At 45.5% G+C, this 22,500-nt stretch overlaps 1 protein-coding gene and 1 long non-coding RNA gene across 15 annotated transcripts in view; one reads left to right on the top strand and one right to left on the bottom strand.

The window, feature by feature from the left end:
- The window catches only part of LOC147032712 (uncharacterized), a 230,003-nt gene that overhangs the window by 106,541 nt on the left and 100,962 nt on the right, over positions 1 to 22,500 (top strand). For 2 of the 11 annotated variants that reach the window (XM_085870561.1, XM_085870562.1), the window contains exon 1: positions 8,385 to 9,798. The exons of 6 other annotated variants lie outside the window; for them this stretch is intronic. In XM_085870561.1, the coding sequence (XP_085726687.1) occupies positions 9,476 to 9,798 (323 nt within the window). In that variant the 5' untranslated portion in view covers positions 8,385 to 9,475. Of the gene's footprint in view, positions 1 to 8,384; positions 9,799 to 15,518; positions 15,706 to 16,026; positions 16,372 to 16,941; positions 17,117 to 22,500 lie in introns of those variants that run through there. 3 more of the 11 variants (XR_015055302.1, XR_015055299.1, XR_015055304.1) reach the window with 3 other exon arrangements.
- The window catches only part of LOC147032715 (uncharacterized), an 81,738-nt gene that overhangs the window by 7,884 nt on the left and 51,354 nt on the right, over positions 1 to 22,500 (bottom strand). For all 4 annotated transcript variants that reach the window (XR_015055306.1, XR_015055307.1, XR_015055308.1 and 1 more), the window contains one exon: positions 18,557 to 18,608. This is a non-coding gene — a long non-coding RNA (uncharacterized LOC147032715). The remainder of the gene's footprint in view (positions 1 to 18,556; positions 18,609 to 22,500) is intronic.

Genomic DNA, 22,500 nt, shown 5'->3' on the forward strand with positions numbered 1-22,500 from the left:
TATTTTGGGGAATTTTTGCAAGGTGGGTTTCTAGCTTGCTGTCTTTGTGTTTACATACAAATGTGATTTTGTAGTCTGTTGAAATTTCATGTGCTCAACCAACCCCACAGTTGTCACTCTGTGCACTTGGTTGAGTTCCATAAGGCCACTACCTCTTCCTCGTCATGGCAGGTACATTCTTGGGAGACCAAGTTCATTTGAATGTCGTCAGAGTACCGTGTAACTCATTTCAGTTGTCCTTCCAATTTTTTGTCATTCAGTGTGAAGAGCTTTAAATTATCCATGTACAGGAGATGTGTCACCTTTCCTGTTTCTTTGGACGTTCTTTTATTGAATGTCAGAATATATCCATGTCCTTGCTCATTAATGAGGTTGCTCAGTGGGTCCAGAGTTTGGCAAAACAGGAGTGGGGAAAGGCTATCACCCTGGAAGATCCTGCGACGTATGGTATTTCAATATTTCCTTCCGAGTGCTGTAATATCAATGTGGTGTTCCAGAGTTGTATTGCTTTCTCAATCAGTTTGATTATTTGGGGTTCTTCTTGTATACCTGCATGCATTTTATCATCCATGAATGTGGGATACTATCAAAAGCTTTTTTATAGTCTGTCCAGGCTGTGGACAATTTGGTTCTTCTCATTTTACAGTTTTATAATGTGGCCTTGATCAGCAGTAAATGGTCTATTGTTCTCTAGCATCCTCTCTTGATTCCACTTTTTGCTCTGCCTCTCGACCTCCATGTTATGTTAAGTGGTGGTACATAATTTCTGTGATGATTCCCGTTCGACGTTTGTATGATCATAGACACGTTATTGGCCCATATTTGGGAGGTACTGTAGTACTGTACTTGGCTTTCTTTTGATTTGGGATGAAGAAGGTGTTACCTTGTATGAGCCGCTCATCCATTACCTTTTCCTCTTGGATAAGTTTGTTGAATGTTCGAGTGTAGTGATAGTGGAGAGTATCTTGTTGCTTTAGCCAGAAGCTGGGAATTCCATCTGGGTGTGTGTGTGTGTGTGTGCGTGTGTGTGTGTGTGTGTGTGTGTGTGTGTGTGTGTGTGTGTGTGTGTGTGTGTGTGTGTGTGTGTGCGTGTGTGTGCGTGCGTGTGTGTGTGTGTGTGTGTGTGTGTGTGTGTGTGTGTGTGTGTGTGTTGTGTCACTCCTCCTACAGTTCTAGGCCGATTACATCCAGACTTCCTAAACATGATCAGCATGACACCAATTATTGGAAAGGGTGTTGTTATCTTTGCTGGTGATCTTTGGGGGGGGGAGGGAGGGCAAAAGTTGATAGATAACAAAAGGTAATAAAAGGTGAAAATTTTGAAAGGAGGTATAGACTATCTCAATGTACTGCACTCTCACAGACTAATTGAAGTATATAATTGAAATATAATTGCTGTGTTGAGGATCGAATCATATGGACTGAATAATTGTTGAAATCTGGAGTGAAATCTGAAAATGTTAAGAAAACAGTGTTGTTCATTTGGTTTTTTTGCGTGTATGTCCCATTACCAATCGGCTTGAGATCACTTGCCAAGACAGCCGTTCCTTGTCAACCGTTTTGTTGGAGTGCTTGAGTGCTAAAGCCACTTGGCGAGAGTTGTACAGTAGATAACGGTATTATGCACAAAGTTCATGTCCCAATCTGGAGGTCAGTTTGCTCTAAACATGAAGAGGTATGTAGACATGCAAACAGGGGGAATATGGGTTGCTTCGGGTTTTTAAAGGGTGTGTTTTTAAAATCAGTGAAGTGATGGGTGGTATTTGCTGGTGTAATATATTTTCATATATATTGTTGTGGATTCGCGCCCGCCGGCGTGCGAGCGGCCACGTAACTCGAATCGCGGCACGTCGCCCACCGGACGGACAATTCCGTCGTGACCCTCTCGGACTAACGCCGGGAACTAGTCACGGGTGGGCCTTTCGGCCTCACCACGATCGTGCCAATCGGCCCCCCGCGTGGGATAGGGTTGTTCGCCAAATTCGACCTACCTAAGTACCCACACGGAGGGTAGACCGGGCGATCGCACCTCGCCGCAGGTTGACTTCGGACACGGGCCACTTTAAGCGACCCGTTCCGTACTATCGGGATAACCGAGCGGTGTTATCGTCAACCTCGACGGTTCCGATTAGTTATTGGGCGTATTTAGCCCACGACCAACCCTTTACGTGAAGTAAGATGGAGATTCAATTAAGGAAAAGACGAAGCGAAACGGGAAAAACAGTTCAACATAAGGCACATTTATTCCGCGGAAAACGGAAAGCACACATATACAATTACAACAATTATGCACCAAAAGCAAATGTAACAAAAAGAACACAACAATTATGCACCAAAAGCAAATGTAACAAAAGAAACAATGCAGATCTACTACCGACTACGCGAGCACACGGCAACACTTACACAGTTTTACTTTACAGACGGCGCCGACAACACATATACTCAAAGCAAAAGAAAAAGGGGCCACCCTCAACTACAAGGGGGCAGACGGGCCTGGGGCCGAGACCGCGCCGTGCCTACCCGTCTGGTGATGAGCTGCAAAATGGCGGTTGAGACGTGGTTGGCTCAAAATAAAGATAGAACAGAAAAACGGCTATCTTAAAGGGTCGCAGCCCGAATGAATGACATTTATTCCCTCTAAACAACGGGTTTGGGGCTAACTACACATATACTTACAGAGATATCTCACCTACGGGACCTGAATGGTGGTTTGCGAATTTCCTCAACCACAACAATATTGTTGCGGATTCGCGCCCGCCGGCGTGCGGGCGGCCACGTAACTCGAATCTCGGCACGTCGCCCACCGGACGGACAATCCCGTCGTGACCCTCTCGGACTAACGCCGGGAACTAGTCACGGGTGGGCCTTTCGACCTCACCACGATCGTGCCAATCGGCCCCCCGCGTGGGATAGGGTTGTTCGCCAAATTCGACCTACCTAAGTACCCACACGGAGGGTAGACCGGGCGATCGCACCTCGCCGCAGGTCGACTTCGGACACGGGCCACTTTAAGCGACCCGTTCCGTACTATCGGGATAACCGAGCGGTGTTATCGTCAACCTCGACGGTTCCGATTAATTATCGGGCGTATGTAGCCCACGACCAACCCTTCACGTGAAGTAAGATGGAGATTCAATTAGAGAAAAGACGAAGCGAAACGGGAGAAACAGTTCAACATAAAGCACATTTATTCCGCGGCAAACGGAAAGCACACATATACAATTACCACAATTATGCACCAAAAGCAAATGTAACAAAAGAAGAAACAACAATTACGCACCAAAAGCAATTGCAACAAAAGAAACACAATGCAGATCTACTACCGGCTACGCGAGCACACGGCAACACTTACACAGTTTTACTTCACAGACGGCGCCGACAACACATATACTCCAAAGCAAAAGAAAAAAAAGGGGCCACCCTCAACGATAAGGGGCCAGACGGGCCTGGGGCCGAGACCGCGTCGAGCCTACCCGTCTGGTGATGAGCCGCAAAATGGCGGCGGCGCCCCGACTCCGCGGGCCTCGCTGGCACTGCCTGGAATGGGGTGGGAACGGGGCCCCCTTCTCACACTATCTCAGCGCGGGGGGAAACAGGGGGGGGTTGTTGATGCTCGGGGGAAAGAGGATATCTGGCTGGCTTGGGTCCCGCGACGAGCGACTCCACTGCGACCTCGACCGCGTTCCCGGCCTCCCCTCTCCGCAGCTCCCCGACTCTGACACGAGCGCAGACCTCCACAAAGCTCCTTGGCTTCTCCAGACTCTCCGGACCCCGACAAATCTTCCTCGATTCGCCCCGCGCTCGGCGCTTTATAGTGCGACAGGAGAAACCATATGCAGATTTTTGGATCAGGATCGGCTCGGGGGCGGAGCCACGCTCGCCCATTGGACAGAGGAAAAGTGGGCGTGAATCATTCCTGATCCTCGAATCTGCATATATCGATTATACTCCGACGCGCCTGGAGGCGGGGCCAAATCGCCCCACGCTCGCTGATAGGACGGAACAGAAGTGGACGTGAATCATTCTTGATCCGATTTCTCGGAAAGGCCGCTTTTTGCACCCGCTGCTCGGTGCGCGCCCTGTACGAGTCCAGGATCGGTGCCCACAAGCGGCGCGGGAATGGCGGTGATGCGATGGTTGCGAGAGCGAGATGTGACGGTAAAGGTCGTGGCTGTTGGCGTTGTTGTTGTTGTTGTTGTTGTTGTTGTTGTGAAGCGGCGTTGCGGTTGGTGGTTGTTGTGTGATGGCTGTTGAGACGTGGTTGGCTCAAAATAAAGATAGAACAGAAAAACGGCTATCTTGAAGGGTCGCAGCCCGAATGAATGACATTTATTCCCCCTAAACAACGGGTTTGGGCTAACTACACATATGCTTACAGAGATATCTCACCTATGGGACCTGAATGGTGGTTTGCGAATTTCCTCAACCACAACAATATATATATATATATATATATATATATATATATATATATATATATATATATATATATATATATATATATATATATATATATATATGTACACGAGGTCCGTCTAAAAGGTAACGGGACTGAGCCTGCTGTATGCTCCACTTCCACAACTTGAATGAACGGGTTGCGTCAGTCTTTTGCAACATTCCAGCAATATATATGATTGGTGATGGTTGACTCGGGTGGCGGGCTTGGGATCCTTGGGTCCTAAGTTTAAATCCCGCTCAGCGATTGAGTTAATACCAGGTGGGGTTAATTCGGCCTGTCATCCTTAATCCCACTCAGCTGTTGAATCAATACCAGGTGGGGTTAACTTGGCCTATCATCCTTCCGAGGTCGGCAAAATGAGTGCCACCATGCTGGTATACTGTGTCGTAGTGGCGACCCGTCCAGGATTGTGCCCAATAGCCAAGGAGACTGCTTAAACAGCACCAACGCTCTGCACAGAGTATGGTCCCAATGGATGGATGGATGATGGCTGACTGCGCTCCTTGTGTGATTTTTTTTTACAGGTCGTGCTTTACACGTTGTCTAGTCTGAGTCGTCGCGCAATGAGTTGTGAGCAGAGAGCCAATCTGTGCAAAACACCTTCCGAATCCTTCGCAATGCTCCAGCAAGTCTATGGGGGAAGAAACGATGTCACATACACGTGCATTTGAATGGCACAAGAGGTTCAAAGAGGGACGGGAGGAAGTTGAAGATGATCCACGGTCTGGAAGACCTTCAACGAGCAGAATGCCAGACAACATTGAGCGTGTGAAGCAGATGGTGCGCGCAGATTGTCGACTCATGGTGCGGATGATTGCTGAGGAACCTTCCATCAACAAGGACACTGTCTGGAGCATCATCACTGAAAATCTCGAAATTTTTCAAGGTGTGCGCAAACATGGCCCCTAAGCTGTTGTCCGAGGATCAGACAGCAAAGAGTCACTGTCTGTCAAGGCATTATCGAGCGCCTCGAGGACGATCCAGACCGACTCAGGAGAGTCATTACTGGCGATGAATCGTGGATATTCGAATACGATCCCGAGACCAAACGGCAGAGTCGTCAGTGGAAAAGTCTGGCACCACCAAGACCATAGAAGGCAAGGATGTCGAAGTCAAAGGTCAAGGTGATGCTCATCGCGTTCTTTGACATCAAGGGCATCATCCACTTCGAGTTTCTACCATAGGGTCAAACAGTGAATCAATACCTGTGCAAGGAGATCCGCCGGCACCTCATGAGATCAGTCTGGGACAAGAGGGGGGATCTGTGGGAGAACAACGCCTGGGTGCTCCACCATGACAATGCCCCTTTTCACAGTGTCCTGAGCATCCGACAGTTTCTGGTGGAGAGGAACGTGCCAACTCTGGAGCCGCCCCCGTATTCGCCAGACTTGGCCCCTTGTGATTTTTTTCCTATTCCGCAAGCTCAAGGGGGTGATCAAGGGGACCCGATTTCCTGATGTGGAGGCCATCAAAAGGGCCGTGACGACAGAACTCCGGAGGATTCCAGAATAAGCCTTCCTGGGGTGCATTGAAGTGTGGAAGAAGAGGATGGGCAAGTGTGTGAGACTGGAGGAAAGCTATTTTGAAGGGGACAAGCTGTGATTTCAATATATTTTTTGGAATAAAATTTCTGTGGAGTCAGTCTCGTTACTTTTTATATGGACCTCGTGTGTGTATATAAATATATATATATATATATATATATATATATATATATATATATATATATATATATATATATATATATATATATATATATATATATATATATATATATATATATATTGTTGTGGTTCTCGGAACTGCATGCATCCAACAGATAGTGGTCCCAAGACAGTTATTCCATTAATATACGTGTAGATAGTCCCTTTCCTTTTGTCTTGCGGGACAACAGGCGTGCAGTGCGGGATTATCGACTCGAGCTTCCGATGATCTGGGGAAGATTACTGGTTGCATTAAAAAGGCATACGAATGAATATCTCTTAAGAGGCTGCACGAATGGTGTTTTTCACAGCACAGGAAACACAGCCAGCACGACGCTCATGCTACACGAAACGCGTACGGAGGCCGATAAAGGCGACTCCACTCCACGTTGGGCAGGATACGAGTGTGCGACGTAAGAAACGGCGCATTCCTTTTCAACCAAATGTTTGACACATATTGGTGTTCGCCCCTCGCACACGCGAGCAGAATCATGCGGACGTGGGTGCTGGCCACGTGCGTTATGGCCGAACCACTCGCACTGTATAGAATATGCTTGAAGGCAGACACGTACGCCGCTCATGAAACATGCATGGATTTATCCGTAACAAGGTATCTTCGGCCCTTGCTGGCAGCAATGGATTCCCCACGGATGGTGAACCTCTTATCGTCTCTATGGCCAGCGAAGCTGCGATCGAGCCAGGGTATGTGGGCCACGTTGACGCGCGTGAAGCAGGCACGTTGATCGGTGCTTGTCGGACGCCCGGGCGGGCATGCAAGACCCTCGGCCGGTCGCCAGGGCACGGCCCGGGAGTTTTTGTGGGACGATTCTTGCGCCAATTTTGGTGTGGGCGATTCGTGTCATGTTGTGGGGTCGGAGCGGAATATATTCACTGTCTGAGATGACCTTTCCGGAAACGAAGTGGTGCGGTTTCCAGCCAACGGTAGTGGGCCGTGTGAGGTGTCGGGGCCTATCGGAGTGCCCGATTCAGGTAATGACGCTTCACTTCGGGGTGGCCCTCTGCCCCGTGCTGCAAGTCCTATAAAGGTTGGAGCGGTCCCTCCACCTCTCTCTCTCTCACCTCACCCTCATCTCTCTGCATGACTCGCCTCCTGCTGCCTGGACTCCGCCTCTCTCGCCTCGCTCTCATCTACTTGCCTGGACTCCGCCTCCTCGTCTACGCCCACATGACGTCGACCCCACCCGCCTACCTGGTCCTGCCTACCATTCCATCCATGCACTCTGGACTCCGCTCCTTCTCCACTCAGGCCCCTCCTTCACAAACACGGTCTCCATACGCGCTGCTGAAGCCAGAGACGACGCGCCAGCTGTCAGGTACCGCACCACGGAGCAGCCCCCCGAAACGTACTGGTGCCGCGTCGTGCATTCAAGTGCAAAAGTACCGAGATCGTAGCCTCAACTCCCCTCCCTCCTTGTTTCAATGCTTTCTCTTCATCGGGGTTTTCTGTGTCTGCGTGTGTGTGTGTGTGTGTGTGTGTGTCTGTTTCCTGGCGGCTGTCTGCTTAAGTGGGACTGCAGAGGATCGTTGTTGTTATTATTTTCACATTGTCTGCTTTGTGTCCGCTTTTGTAAGTTGCTTGTTTATTTGCTGCACCACACCTCTCTCCCCTATCTCTGTACAAAACACCCCAATAAATCTTGATCGTACCACATACCCTTTCCTCGCCCATTGTAATAAATCATTATTAGGAAGGTTCCCAGCTCATTTTTGTGGTTTCTCTCATTGATCCAGCATGGTCCGAATCCTAGCTTCACCAGGACTTTATTCCCAACGATCCCTTCCTTTTAGCCGGTACATCCTTGGCAGTATCGCTTGGCTGCATCCGATCCGGTAAAGTGATCTGGTTCGGACAAGGCGTATCGAGGGCATGTCCCCCGGCAATTAAATCACGTGATTCATTAGGTAACCCAATTAACCCATAGACGGGAGAACCCTAGGTCACGTGGTTGAGTTATTGGCACCCACGGTCGGTTAAGCGACCTGCTGCATCATGGAATTATCCGTGTGCGACGGCCTACAATTCCGGGGAGTCTGGTGGGAGCCGTGATAGCTTCCCCCACCTAGTTGTCTTCTCACCCGACCCCTGGCCTGCAACAATAAAAAAAAAAAAAAAAAAAAAAAAATATATATATATATATATATATATATATATATATATATATATATATATATATATATATATGGACACAAATGAAATTATTTTCATGCAGAGCCATTTCAGTGCATTTCTTACTTTATGTCCTGACCCATTTCCAACTTTTCCATCTTATTTGCATTTAAGCTGTTGTCGTAAAAAGAATTAAAGTAGGTTTTTTCTGAATTACAAATCTCAGCACAATGTAACCTTATTAAATAGCATTGGAGTAAGTTTGTTTATTAAACTTTGCACATCTGTTATTTCTCTGTACTCTGCTATCAATCGAAGTCGAATGTGTTGTTTGAGGGACTGTTTCTTTGGACTCATATATTTTCCCATAACAATGAGCACAAGCAATGAATAGTTGGGTGGAGGTATAGGTGTAGTGTTGAAATGTGGTTCAGAGTTATGCAGCAATTTCTTCATGTACTGACAAGTAAATTTACCTGATACATATCAGTCATTGCAAAACTTTATAGACCTATTTTTTTAGGCAATGTTACATTGCAAGCAGCATGAGAAGATATACGACATGTGCACAACAGCTGGGGGGGGGGGGGGGTATATTATATTTAAAGATGGACATTGCAGTAGTTGGATGCACCATTGAAAAGTTATTTTAATATACAATACAGTTTGGAAAACCTAAAGCCTCATCAGGCTGAGACTGGCATAAATTGAGGTAAAATCTGCAGTTGTCTGCCCCCCTTTTTTACTCAGTGAGATCATGGTCCCAGGAGATCCATGCTTTATGGACAATAGGATTTGCTTGGCCTCGCTGTTTGTTATGCTTATTTGAGCACATGAAGCTCCTGATTTTGGGCTTCCAAGTTTGAATCCAAAGTAGGCTTACTTTGTTCACTTGACTATCATTTACGGCTGTTCTTGTAATCCCTCCAAATGTATGCTCATGTTTAATATTGTCCTGGTTCTGTTTGTCATATATTTATTAGCAATCTGTTGACCATTTCACATAAAGTTTTTAAAAGCATCACTGGATGAAAAGGTATGTAGAGAAGGTGGACAATTGCAAGTAAAATTGGCATTGTTTTCTTTTGCATATACTTTGATGGTTTTCTTGATAACCTTGAATGTCATAATATTATCAGTCGTGAGACACAATAAAGAAAAGAAAAAAAAAAAAACCTGAAATGAATGAGCAACTACATTTATTATATCTGTGCATTAATTGCATCCTCTTCACCAAGTGTGAAAGTGAAACGGATATTCACACGTCCGGTTTACACGAATGTAGGTCAAAAGAATTGCGTCAAGAACCTTTCAACCAGGCTCTGCAACAGGAAGGCCCATGAGGGGGGAGCCCTTGATGTGAAGGGCAGTGTGCACAGGCCGAGGTTTGAGAATCGTCTGGTGCAAGCTTGTTCAAAGGCTCGTCTCATTGATGGAACAACGAATAAGGTCAAATGGAACAGCCGCAAAGAGGAGAAGATGGTGCGAGATGAAAAGGTTTTCCAGGGGTATGTTCTGCTGGCAGGCTCAGTATGAAGCCGGTGCCATCAATCTGATCCAGTGTTCATGCAGCCTATGTTGGTGTTTTCTTGCCTTCCTCAAAGCCATCAGATTATTTTTTGGTAGAATGGTGTTCAGTTTCCACTCATGTTTCCTTCCCATGCCGTCTGCTTCCTTAACTTCCTGGAATCCATGGTTGAAATATTTGGTCTTGTTTGCTTGACAACCAAAACAGCAACTGTGTTTCGGTAGGGTTTTACTTCATGTAGGTTTCGGTTGCAACGTTGTTTCGGTGGTTTCAAGTACAGTATCATGTGACATAAGCGGATGCAAAAATTACATGAGAGATCATTTCTTTTAAACCACAGATTGCATTTGTGTTTTCCTGTTTCGTTTACTCATCTGAGTATCTACTCATAATATTGGGATCCCAGGAGAAAATTTCATCCATATATTATGTTGATTCATCTGTTGTCTAATAATGTCCTTGTAATTCATGTAAAAGTGCACAGGATGGCAAATCTCTTTGTCCCTTATGTGATGTACATATACAAGCTTCTCCATTAATCTTAGGGCACTTATATAGACAGAAGAATAAAATAATTTCGATGAGTTGGTTGTAGTCATTTTACAGGATGCGATCTCCCTATCTGATATCTTTTCAGCCAGCTACTGTGTCCGCAATATTTATAAAAAAACGATTGTAACTTTGATATGAATGAGCCAGGAAAGGCATTCCAAGAAAATCAATGAGAAGCAAATGACATAGTGACATTCAAATATATACAGGATGTGTATAATTTACTTAGTGCACAGATTTACTCGTGTACAATTTACTAAACCCCATCTCTGCTGTCTGCCTGCTGGCAATTAACTCATGCACAGAGTAAGTGATCGATCCTAGGAATGAACATGAATAATAAATAATAATGTTTAATGAAAATGTTGATAAATAAACGAGGGAAGGAAACATAAGAAACACCACCAACAGCAACAGATATATGAAGAAGAAGAAGACATCGTAATCGAAAAATAAATCTCACTGAAAACTATGAAAGCATCAGGATAATCTATTTAAATTTAACCTTCCCTTATTGACAACAGCCCACTCAGATGTCGGGCACTCAGAAGGGGGAAAAAGGTGTGAGGAGGGGATAAAATAAATCAAAGGGTTGGTCTCGGCCTGGTTGAGCTGAGGAAGGCGTCCTTGCCTAGATTGGATGGGAGGAACAGGCTGCAATTCCCCCACACAATGTGTGCCACAAGGTGAATCACTGGCCAGTCTGGGCGAACTCCGTATTGGCGTACCCAGGCTCATTAGACCGGTTCCTCCTTCTCCAAGGAGCCCCCGGCGATGCTCTGGCGAGGAGGTCTGGTTAGGAAAGACAACACACACTCCTCATACTCTCCTGGTTCTCAGCTCAAACTTAATATGGACCTCGGTGAAGAGAATCCACGCTCTCAACTGATCTTTCTCTTCAGAACCTCAGCTCAAAACCATCTCTCGTATGATGTCACCAGGTGCACCCCTCTGGTTGTTCAAATACACCATTGATTGGCCTGGTCCAAAAGATAATTGTATGGCATTTGGCTCAAGGACCATTGGTTGTGAAGTCAGTGAAGGAGAAAGGAAAAAGGTAATTCATCAAATCAATGAATGAGAAATAATGCCATTTGGTCTAACTGCAGCAGTCCTGCCAATGAGCTCTGTCCCCAATTCTTATAGGTATCCATCTGCAGTGGTCTGTAAAAGTATTCACTCCTTCCAATGATGCCACATTTAGATGACTTGCAAATTATGTAAACAATTTTTCCAAAGGAAATTTTTTATTAATAACTGAAGATATAAAATTAAACTGTTATAGTTGAAGGAGGTTACATGTCAGGAATAGCTGAAAAAAACATGAACAAATCAAAATTCAATGGTTGTAAAAGTATTCACCCTCTTGGGTCAGTAGTTGGTGGAAGTACCTTTTGCAGCAATGACTGCTATGAGTCTTTGTGGGTAGGGTCTCTACCAGCTTTACACAGTGAGATGGTGAAATCTTTATCCTTTCTTCACGTGAAAATTGCTCTCGTTCTGCCGAGTTTGATGAGACCGTCGATGGACTGCAATCTTCAAGTCCAGCCATAAAGGTTCAATTGAGTTCAAGTCAGGACTTTGGGCCACTCAAGAACATTCATTTCCTTATTATTATTCAGCCACTCCAGTGTGGCTTTAGCTTTGTGCTTCAGATCATTGTCCTGCTGAAATGTGAATCTCCTACCCAATTTCAGATTCATGGCCAACTCAAGCAGGTTTTCATCAAGCGTTCTCCTGTACTTTGCACCATCTGTTGTCCCTTCTATCCTGACAAGCTTGCCAGTCATGCTGATGAAAAGCAGCTCCACGACATGATGCTGCCACCACCATGTTTAACAGTATGAATGGTGTTGATTGGATGATATGCAGTATTAGGCTTGCGCTACACGAAACGCCTTGAATTTAGACCAAAAAGTTCAATTTTTGTCTCATTTGACTACAAAATGTTTCTCCACATGCCTGCAGTATCATTAACATGCTTTTTGCAAACTCCATTCGAGCTTTGAGATATCTTTTTCAGTAATGGCTTCTTTCTTATCACCTGTCCGTCAAGGCCACCTTTGTGAAGGGAATGGGATATTGTTGATTGATGAACACTGACCCCCATCTCGGACATAGAGCCTTGCAGATCTTTCAAAGTCTTTGCTGAATTTACAGTGACATCAGTCTCCTGCTTGCCTGGATGCTGAGTTTGGAGAGGTGACCTGATCTGGGTAGAGTCTGGATAGTATATGTCTTCCACTTCTTAATGATGGATTTCACTGTACGTACTCAAAGGGATAATGAGTGACTTTGAAATCTTCTTATAACCCTCTCCTGAACGATGCTTCTCCACCACTTTATGTCCGACTTCTTTGGAAAGCTCCTTGATCTTCATGTTTGCCTTGTTGGTTGACCAGGTGCGTTGTCCCTTAATACTCCTTCGATAAGTGGGGGAGATCAATTTTTAAGTCAACCCACTGATTACATACAGGTGAAACCTATTACATTATTTTGTAACCTTTCAAACAAATAATTTGCTCCTGAAGTGATTCTGGGTTAATTAGGCAAAGGGTTTAAAGACCTGGATGGAAGAAAGAGATTGAAGAGAACATGGAAGTTGGTTCCACAGGCAGGAAAAAACGAGGAACAAGTAAATGGGGGTGAGCATTTGCAGGCAGTTATTTTTTGGTACACCTTGTCGAGGCTCGTGTGAGAGTGAACACACAATGCACAGCAAGGGGCAAGAGACAAGAGGGGTGGGAGTGGGAAGGACAAAACTGTGGGGAACAGAGACATTAGATCTTTGGAAGGGAGAGGGATGAGGCAGGAACACGGGGTACACAAGATGGACATTACAGGGACTGTCAGGAAGGAAAGCAGGGAATTTGAAGGAGATGGGTTTTGGGTGGATTGACGGGGGTAGAAAAGATCGAGGATTTGGATGGGGGATGAGAAGAGGTGGTGATGAACTGCTGTTGTGAAGGCCTGGAAGGAAGAATCGGATTTAAAAGAGTGAGGGAGTTTATTCCAAATGTGGGGAAAAAGAGTGAAGGTGAGCAGTGATTCGTGATTTTGGTAGTTTTACTAGAAGGGGGTTGTTGGCGGACGGGGGGGGGGGGGTGAGACCAGAGAGGAGACGGTTGAAGACAGAAAGACCACTGACCTGCTTGCGGTGAGAGAGTGAGAGGCCCAAAGACAGCCTCATCGTGGGAGGTGCCAATGATCTGAAATGCCTTGGTTTCTACAGCGTGAAGTCGAGAAAGGTGAGATGCAGGAGCACCAATCCAGAGGGGAGAGCAGTACTCCATCAGGCTGTGGATGAAAGCTTTGTAAGTGATCAGGAGCTCAGGTGGGCTGAGGAAGGACTTTGCACAACCGAGGATTCCCAGTCGGCGAATGGCTTTCGAGGCGAGGTTTGAAATGTGGCTTTCCCCGGAAAGGTCATGGCAGATAGTGAGACCCAGAAGCTTGAAAGAAAGGACTTCTTCCAGAGCACTGTTGAGAAAGCCAATGGGGGGGGGGGGGGGCTCCAAACGGTTCTTTCGAAGAGACATAGTTAGAGTGTGAGATTTGTCCGGATTGAAAGACATGTTCCACGTGTTGGACCAGTTTGTGATTTTACCCAGATCAGCAGTGAGCGAAGAAGCTGCTGCTTGCCGATATGATGGATGACAGATGATGCGGCAGAGGGTGGAGTCATCAGCAAAGAGATATAGAGGATTTTCCAGAGAGTTGGAGAGATCATTGATGAAAAGTTTTGTGGTTTTTCTGGAATTGTGGCCTTGAGTTCCATCAGTGTGCAAAACTTCAGCTTCTAGCCCACCAATAAAGTATTAAACATTTGTATGGGTGAGTCGGTCGGTTCGTCAGTCAATCAGTCAGTCCGTGTAGTTAGAAAGAGCATTGCATGTGTGAGTGGGGTATGCTTGCAGACTGAAAGCATATACTGGGGTGTATATCAGATGTAGAGATAATAAATATAAGCCTTATATATTTGATGAAATGGATTGTGCTTCAATTCTGCAAGCAGCTAAACAAATCAGGTAAATCAAGAATGAGTGATCAGAATGGGCTCTTTATTTAACAATTTAAAGGTGGAGTAATTTTAATGTAAAAAGGTCAAAATAAATGTAATAAAACTAGTTTATACATTGTGACTGGAGTTTGTGATTACAAGTCGAAGACAAACATTAAGGGGTGAAATTGGAACTTGTAAACCGAAGTATAAAACAAACAGTGATTGTTATATTCTTGCAGCTGTTCCCATGTTGCACGTCATGAGGAACAGAGCCAATTTGATTTTGTCAAGTTAGCATCTTTCCTTTTTGATGTGTTGAGTGAATAGAGAGAGAGAGAGAGAGAGAGAGAGAGAGAGAGAGAGAGAGAGAGAGAGAGAGAGAGAGAGAGAGAGAGAGAGAGAGAGAGAGAGAGAGAGAGAGAGAGAGAGAGAGAGAGAGAGAGAGAGAGAGAGAGAGAGAGAGAGAGAGAGAGAGAGAGAGAGAGAGAGAGAGAGAGAGAGAGAGAGAGAGAGAGAGAGAGAGAGAGAGAGAGAGAGAGAGAGAGAGAGAGAGAGAGAGAGATAGATAGATATATATATATCTTCTTCTTTCGGCTGCTCCCTTTCGGGGTTGCCACAGCGGATCATCCGTATGATCCGCATAGTGATTTGGCACATGCTTTATGCCGGAAGCCCTTCCTGACGCAACCCTGGTCGCCTCTTACGACACAGGGATATGGTACACCTATTTTTACCGGGGTATACACCGGCCCAGTACACTGGTACTCATTTTGCCGACCTCGGAAGGATGACAGGCTGAGTCAACCCCCTGGTGTATTCATTCAGTGGCCCAACGGGGCTTGAACTCAGGAACTTTTGGATCCCAAGCCGCTGCCCTAACCACTGTGCCAACACCAGGAGATATATATATATATATATATATATATATATATATATATATATATATATATATATATATATATATATATATATATATATATATATATATATATATATATATATATATATATATATATATATATATATATATATATATATATATATATATATATATATATATACAGTACAGTGCAGTGTAAAACCTGGTGTTTGCTAAATGGTTAATGTGGTTGGCTTAAGATGCTTAAGATCTTAGGGTCTTGAGTTCAAGCCCTGTCTATTCATTGAATTAACACCAGGCAGGTTGAGTCAGCCTGTCATCCTTCTGATGTCAACAAAATGAGTATCAGATTACGAGTAACAGGGGGATTTGCATCGGTGGAACAGCCACACCCTCAGAAAACAATGCAGCCAAGCAGCCGTCGGGTGCATATGAATCTATGCTAATAAAAGGTAGTGTGTGTGTGTGTCAGTGTGTTAGTATGTGTGTGTGTGCATATGCGTGTGTGTCGGTGTCAGTGTGTGTGTGTGTGTGTGTGTGTGTGTGTGTGTGTGTGAGTGTGTGTGAGTGTGTGTGTGTGTGTGTGTGTGTGTGTGTGTGTGTGTGTGTGTGTGTGTGTGTGTGTGTGTGTCTCCTCTCTAACTCCAAAACTATAAAACCTTGCAGCCTGAAACTTTGCACACTAAGAAAATTTCAAGGAAGTGTAGGAGTGAAAATTGGGTGTTTGGATGAATTTAAACACTCCTTGTGAAGATAATTAACGGCCTTATTTAATTATATCGTTCATCAGGCGATCCTCGGCCACCTCACTCTCTGGGGTTTCAAGGCGTTTCCTTGGTAACCAAGCTGGGGTCTGAAGCCGCCATGTTTTTTTTGGCCTGGATGTAAGCTCCAGATTTGAAAAGATTAGCAGTTCCGACTCTCCCCAAAAAGTGTTAATTTGTTCAATTCGGATATTCCATGTTCGTTTCCGGGTGCATCGTTGTATCGACGGTAATTGGTAATCGCTTGCCAAGCCAGGCGTTCCGTTGGAGTGCTTAAGCCCCCTTACCACGAGCTGCACAGTACAGTTCGTGTCCTCATCGGGATGTGCAGTCGACAGTGACTCCATGGTGGAGGTACGTACACCGCACGCACGGACGTGGTACATAGGGGTAGATTTGGATCTGTACGGACCCTCCGCGGGTGTGTGGACATGACCTGTTACAGGTGTCGTGGTGGTAAAGTTTCATCCCGTATCTTATGGAGGTTCTTTCAGGTTTTCCTTCGTCCTCACACCTGTTTATAAAGCATCTAGTTATCGGATTTGCTTTACGAACGTTAAATGTTTCTCTTTGTGAGTTTCAAACCAAAATATATTTGATAACACCCGATTTCTGAGCCGTTTGCCGTGTTAATGTGTTTTCTAAATTACTGACCAATTTTTTTTTCCACCAATCACACACAGCTGTTTATAAAGATTAATGTTTGTGAATATCTCCCAGAAACGTCTATACAAATGTAACATCGTTTCGCCACTCAAGGTTTCTGGGTTGTATCAAACTGACTCCAACCTGCCGATTCCAGAAAAATTACTGATGTCGGCCAAACGTGTGTGTGTGTGTGTGTGTGTGTGTGTGTGTGTGTGTGTGTGTGTGTGTGTGTGTGTGTGTGTGTGTGTGTGTTATTGTTGTTGATTGGTATCTGCATGTGTGGGTTTCAGAATGTGTAATGGAGTCCTCCCAGGGTGGGCTCAAAGCATCCACCTTCATTTCGGGAATGGGGTCACGATTCATGGACCAAGCTGTGAAGTTTTCTGTTCTCAAAGTTTTGTACCGAGGGCTTTCTTCAGGATCGTCGCTGAGCCACAGACGGTTTCCAACTGTACGTCATTTGTTATAATATTCCCAGAAATGGTTCTTAGCTCACCTGTAAAGTCGTTCCAGGGAGTTTAAGGGATGGCGCGTCATCCGTCTGTCTGTCTACAAATACTTGCATCTTCTTCTTGGAATCTATGCAGACGATTTCAAGGAAATCTGACAACAACCTTCAGGAGCATTTTTTCCCCTGACTGTTTCAAAGGGACAGGTTCAAGCATGCCTCACCAAGCTCCATGCCTCCATCCCTCTTCCTCGGTGGCATTCATGAGTGGTGTATTTCACCACCAGGGTGACGCAAAAATGCATGGAATAATAAAATGATTGTTTCTTGTGATATTTCTCATAATTAATTAAATTTTTTTTTTGTATACCTTGGTCGAGGCTCGTATGAGAGCTAACACACAACTCACAGCAAGGAGGCATGAGACAAGAGGGGTGGGAGTGGAAGGGACAAAACAGTGGGGAACAGACACATTAGGTGAACTGTGGAAGGGAGAGGGATGGGGATGGGACGGGGAACATGGCGAAGAAAAGACGGACATTACAGGGACTTTCAGGAAGGAAAGCAGGGGAATTGAAGGAAGTGGGCTTGGGTGGATTATCGGGGGTAGGAAAGATCGAGGATTTGGATGGGGGAAGATAAGAGGTGGTGGTGAACAGCTGTTTTGAAAGCCTGGAGGGAAGAATGGGAAAGAATAGAGTGAGGAAGTTTATTCCAAAGGCGAGAAAAAAGAGGAATGAAAGAGTGAAGATGAGCAGTGATTCGTGATTTTGGTAGTTTTACCAGAAGGGGGTTGTTGGCGGACCTTGAGCGCCCTGTGGAAATGTGGTGGGGACAAATCGCAGAGAGAGCAGGGGGGGCAAGGCTGGAGAGAAGTCGGTAGAAGACAGAAAGACCACCGACCAACCTGCGGTGATTGAGTGAGAGGCCCAAAGACTCAGCTTCATTGCGGGAGATGCCGATGATCTTAAATGCCCTGGTTTCGACAGCGTGAAGCCGAGAAAGGTGGGAGGCAGGAGCACCAGCCCAGAGGGGAGAGCAGTACTCCATCAGGCTACGGACAAAAGCTTTGTAAGTGGTCAGGAGCTCAAGAGGGCCGAGGAAGGACTTTGCACGACGGAGGATTCCCAGTCGGCGACTGGCTTTTGAGGCGAGGTTGGAAATGTGACTTTCCCAGGAAAGGTCATGGCAGAATTCTGGCAATCTCATCTGCATTTTGATGACTTTCCAATGTAGGACCTCGTGTTTGCGTTTGACTTGTCAGGACAAAGCACTCTTTATGTCTGGGTTTTCCAGCAATGGGGATCATGAATACAGAGTAAATATGTATGGACTAAAACATTTTCTGAATGTGTTTTTTTTACAACCAGGGTGCCTGATAGAGGTCCAACTACATACGTATGTCAACATGCAATGCTTCAAATTCTGCACTGTAACACTTACCAATGTCCACCATCTGTAAATCTTCTTCTTCGTTTGTATGCAGGTTCATGACCTAAAAGAGAAATAAAAGTTGAATACAGGTGACTTTTTTCACCGAACGTGTTAATATTGTTGTAAACTTTAAATCTGTTCGATCAATAGCAGTCACTGGCATTTTTTTTTTATCAGAACACAGGTTAAAAAAAGAAAAATTTGAATGAATATCACAGGGGAAAGGTAAAGCCCAAAAACCAAGGGTCGAGTAGTGCAAAGGAATAAAATGGGAAAATATAATCAGGATGGGGGTGCCACAGGCCCACAGTGAAATAAAGAGAAGGTGAGGACTTAAGGAACTTTGAAAACAAGGAGCGTCCTCTATGGAACCAACAGTGCAAACTAGGGGCTTCGGCAGTGCCTACCTGAAGCCAGAAAATTATTGTCATGGTAGTCAGAAACGAGCTACTCGGAAGTTAGTCTGGTGTTTCAACTCGTCTTCAACACTGCCAAACAATCACTGGCATCACAGATGCAGGCCTTGTGCCATCGTCGCTCTAAAGGCACCACTCACTTTAGCATCTCAGACCTTCGTCTCCTGATGGCATGAGAATACGGTCTGTTTGTTTGTTATCTGCTAGGTCCTTCACAGAAAAGTAGAGATGGGTATAGTTTATGAACAGCCTGAGGTTGGCACTGTTCAATCCATGCATGGCGCCATGATACATCTGCTATTTGTGTGCTGTTTTCTGGGGCTAAATTGTGGCTAAATTGGGATTACAGGCTTACCACTGCTACCACCATGTCATGAGATATTGTTGGTCTAGAGATTTGGAGATGGATGGCTGCATTATTCATCATGGAATACAGCATCAATGATCCCTTTTTGAACTAGCAAGGGTCAGACAAGGAAAGGTGGGGATCCGCGAGACGGCAAATAATATTGGTCACACATGGCAACATGGTAAAGTTCGCTCCTTTTTCTCTCTCTCCCCCCCCCTCCCCCCTACTTTCGAAGTCAGTGCAGCATCCAGGACATGTTGCCACTGCAGGTGCCAGTCACCTGGGGGGAGCCCAACAGGAGGGCCCTCCCAATGCTACAGCATCGCGGTGCACTATTGGTCGGCCTTATGGCAAGGAGTTCCGCGATTGCCTAGAGCCATGGGCCAACCCCCTCAAACCACAATCCGTGTGTCGCTTGTTTCGGCGATATTGGCTTCTCCCTGGGGTGTCTAAGTTCGGTTAAAATTTAGATAGCCCAGGGAGAAGCTCACGCTTGGAAATAAATGAGACTATTCATCTGCTCGAGCAAGCAATTACCTCTAAGTTGGCTTCAAGCCAGCCATCCTCGAAGCATATTGCTTCAGTGTGGTGGGGCCACATCAGCAACTACCCCATAAACATGACAATATATTTGGATCATGAACATTATTTTTGGACCAATTACTGAATCATGTGTATTTATTAAAAAAAAATTAAAAACCTGTACCCTGAAGCACATGAATATCTGGTGAGAAAGAAAATGTACAATAATAGAAAGCATTTTTTGAAACACCCTTCTCTGAATCATGAACTAAAGAACAGTTGTTAACTGGACAGATGCAGAAAATAAAACAAATGGTCCTTACAATGCTGTAAATGTTCTTATTAGTTAATAATTTGTGAGCTCAATGAAACACAAAACTCTTAGCTCAAGAATAGTTTACTTCTTGTCATTTAATTGGGATCACACTAACTATAATTACACTGTATATGATATGTATGTGTGTGTCTCGGTGTGAATTATTAAACGATGAAACCAGTCAATGTAGATACACTCATGTAATACCTCTACAGAAGCGTCTCAGACCAGAGAATGTCATGGTGAATGTGTTTTTCAGAAGTGAGGAGAGAGATGGTGGTGGTCAACTTTTACACATGTTTTTTTCTTTTTCAGGGTTTTTTCAGCCATTTTCAGGGTTTTTCAAACATAACTCCACGAAACAGCATTTCAAATCAAGCTCGGATGTGTGTGTGTGTGTGTGTGTGTGTGTGTGTGTGTGTGTGTGTGTGTGTGTGTGTGTGTGTGTGTGCGTGTGTGTGTGTGTGTGTGTGTGTGTGTGTGTGTGTGTGTGTGTGTGTGTGTGTGCGCGTGTGTGTGTGTGTGTGTGTCCTCGCAGAGCCTACCCGTGGCTTTGCTGAAAGACCAATTAGTCATCACATTTTCCAAAACTTTTCGGTGAGAAAGAAAAGGAAGCGAATACAAGCATGCATAGATTGCTTTAACTCCACAGGTCAGGTCAGGTATGGGAGCATGCGCCAGAGCAGCGCGTCGCTGTGTCCACTTTCTGCCTGCTCTCCAAGGGCCTCCTTTTGGCCACCCCCCAGAAAGATGCCTGGCCCATCCCCGTCTACTGTAGATGCTGATCAACCTGCTGCAACCACGAGGCATATGGTCAGCCCATTGGCCTCCTCGGTTCTCGAGGCGTCCTCGCTGAGAGAATCTGGTGAGCAGGATCAGCGTCAGGAAAATGAGCCACGTGTCCATACAGCTGCAGCTGACGCTCACAGACTATGCAGGTAACAAATCTCATTTGAGTTTCTCTCAGCTCGTCAGACACAAAGTACGATCAGCAATAGCCAAGGATTCTCCGAAGAGACCTGTTACCAAAGGAATTAAGTCTCTGTCTCAGATCCCTGGTCAGAGTCCAAGTCTCACATCCGTAGAGCAAGACTGGAAGCACCAAGGATGTGAAGACTCGGACTTTGGCCTCCTGCACAGGTACCGGCAATGCCACACCTCATGATCCAGTGAATCCATGACTCCCCAGGCCTGACCCAGATGTATATTGACCTCGACTCACAGCCAGCAGATACATGAATATCACTGCCATGGTAACTGAATCTTTCTGTGCCCTCAACATCCTCACCACAAACAGGTACAGACAAGATAGCAGCATCCAATATGTCATTGAAAGCCTGGATCTTACTGTTGACCCAGGAAACCCATAATCCAGGCTGCTACAACTCTTCATTCAGCACCTTCAGGGTCCCCAAAAGGATATACAAAGTCTCTGCAAAGATGACTACAACATCTGCAAATTCATGGTCAGAGATCTTGACATTCCCAAACGATTCACTGCAGCATTCTCTCCGACATCCTCCCCAGAATCCAGTCCAATCAAGCACTGAAAAGTGTGGGGGCCAGTACACACCCCTGACGAACTCCAGTAACAACTGGAAATATTTGGGAGATGGTATCACCACATATTACAGCACTCTCAGTACCAGAGTGTAATTCAGACATCAGATTGATCAGTTTTGGTGGCACCCCAAGAAGACCAAGAATCCTCCAGAGAGCATCCCGATTCACTGAATCAAATGCTTTGCAGAGATTAACACAGGCTGCAAGCAGCTCCTGCTGAAACTCTCATCTGTGTTCGGTGAGGATGAGAAGAGCAAGGATACGGTCAATCGTTGGTGTCTTTGCTGTAAAGCCTGACTGCTCTGGATGCTGCTGCAAAGGCAGATGGTGGTGAACCCTATCAATAATTATCCGAGTGAAGACGTTGCCAGGCATTGAGAGCAGTGTCACCACTCAGTGGTTTTTGCAGTCCTGGCAATCACCCTTCCCTTTTCAGAGATGGACAACAAGGCCCCTCTTCCAGTCAGTTGGGATGATGCCTGTGTTCCAGGCAGAACACGGAACTGCATGCAACGACATGAGTACAGCATTTCCACCAGCCTTGAGAAGTTCAGCATGGATGCCACAGATTCAAGGAGATTTACCCCATTTCATCCGGTTCACTGCAGCCTGTGTTTCCATAAACGAAGGTGGATCACAGTTTATTGGAGGGTCAGCAAGAGGGATAGTAACACCCCTGACATCCAACTCGACAGCTGGTGGAACAGCCTGGTACAGCCACTCATTGTAACCGGTCCAGCGGGCCTTCACTTCGGACTCCTCTATCAAGAGCCCACCACTCTTCGCT

Source organism: Eptatretus burgeri, chromosome 2 (assembly GCF_056783735.1).
Source record: "Eptatretus burgeri isolate ZD-2024b chromosome 2, Ebu_testis_v1, whole genome shotgun sequence".
Classification (NCBI taxonomy): Eukaryota; Metazoa; Chordata; class Myxini; order Myxiniformes; family Myxinidae; genus Eptatretus; species Eptatretus burgeri.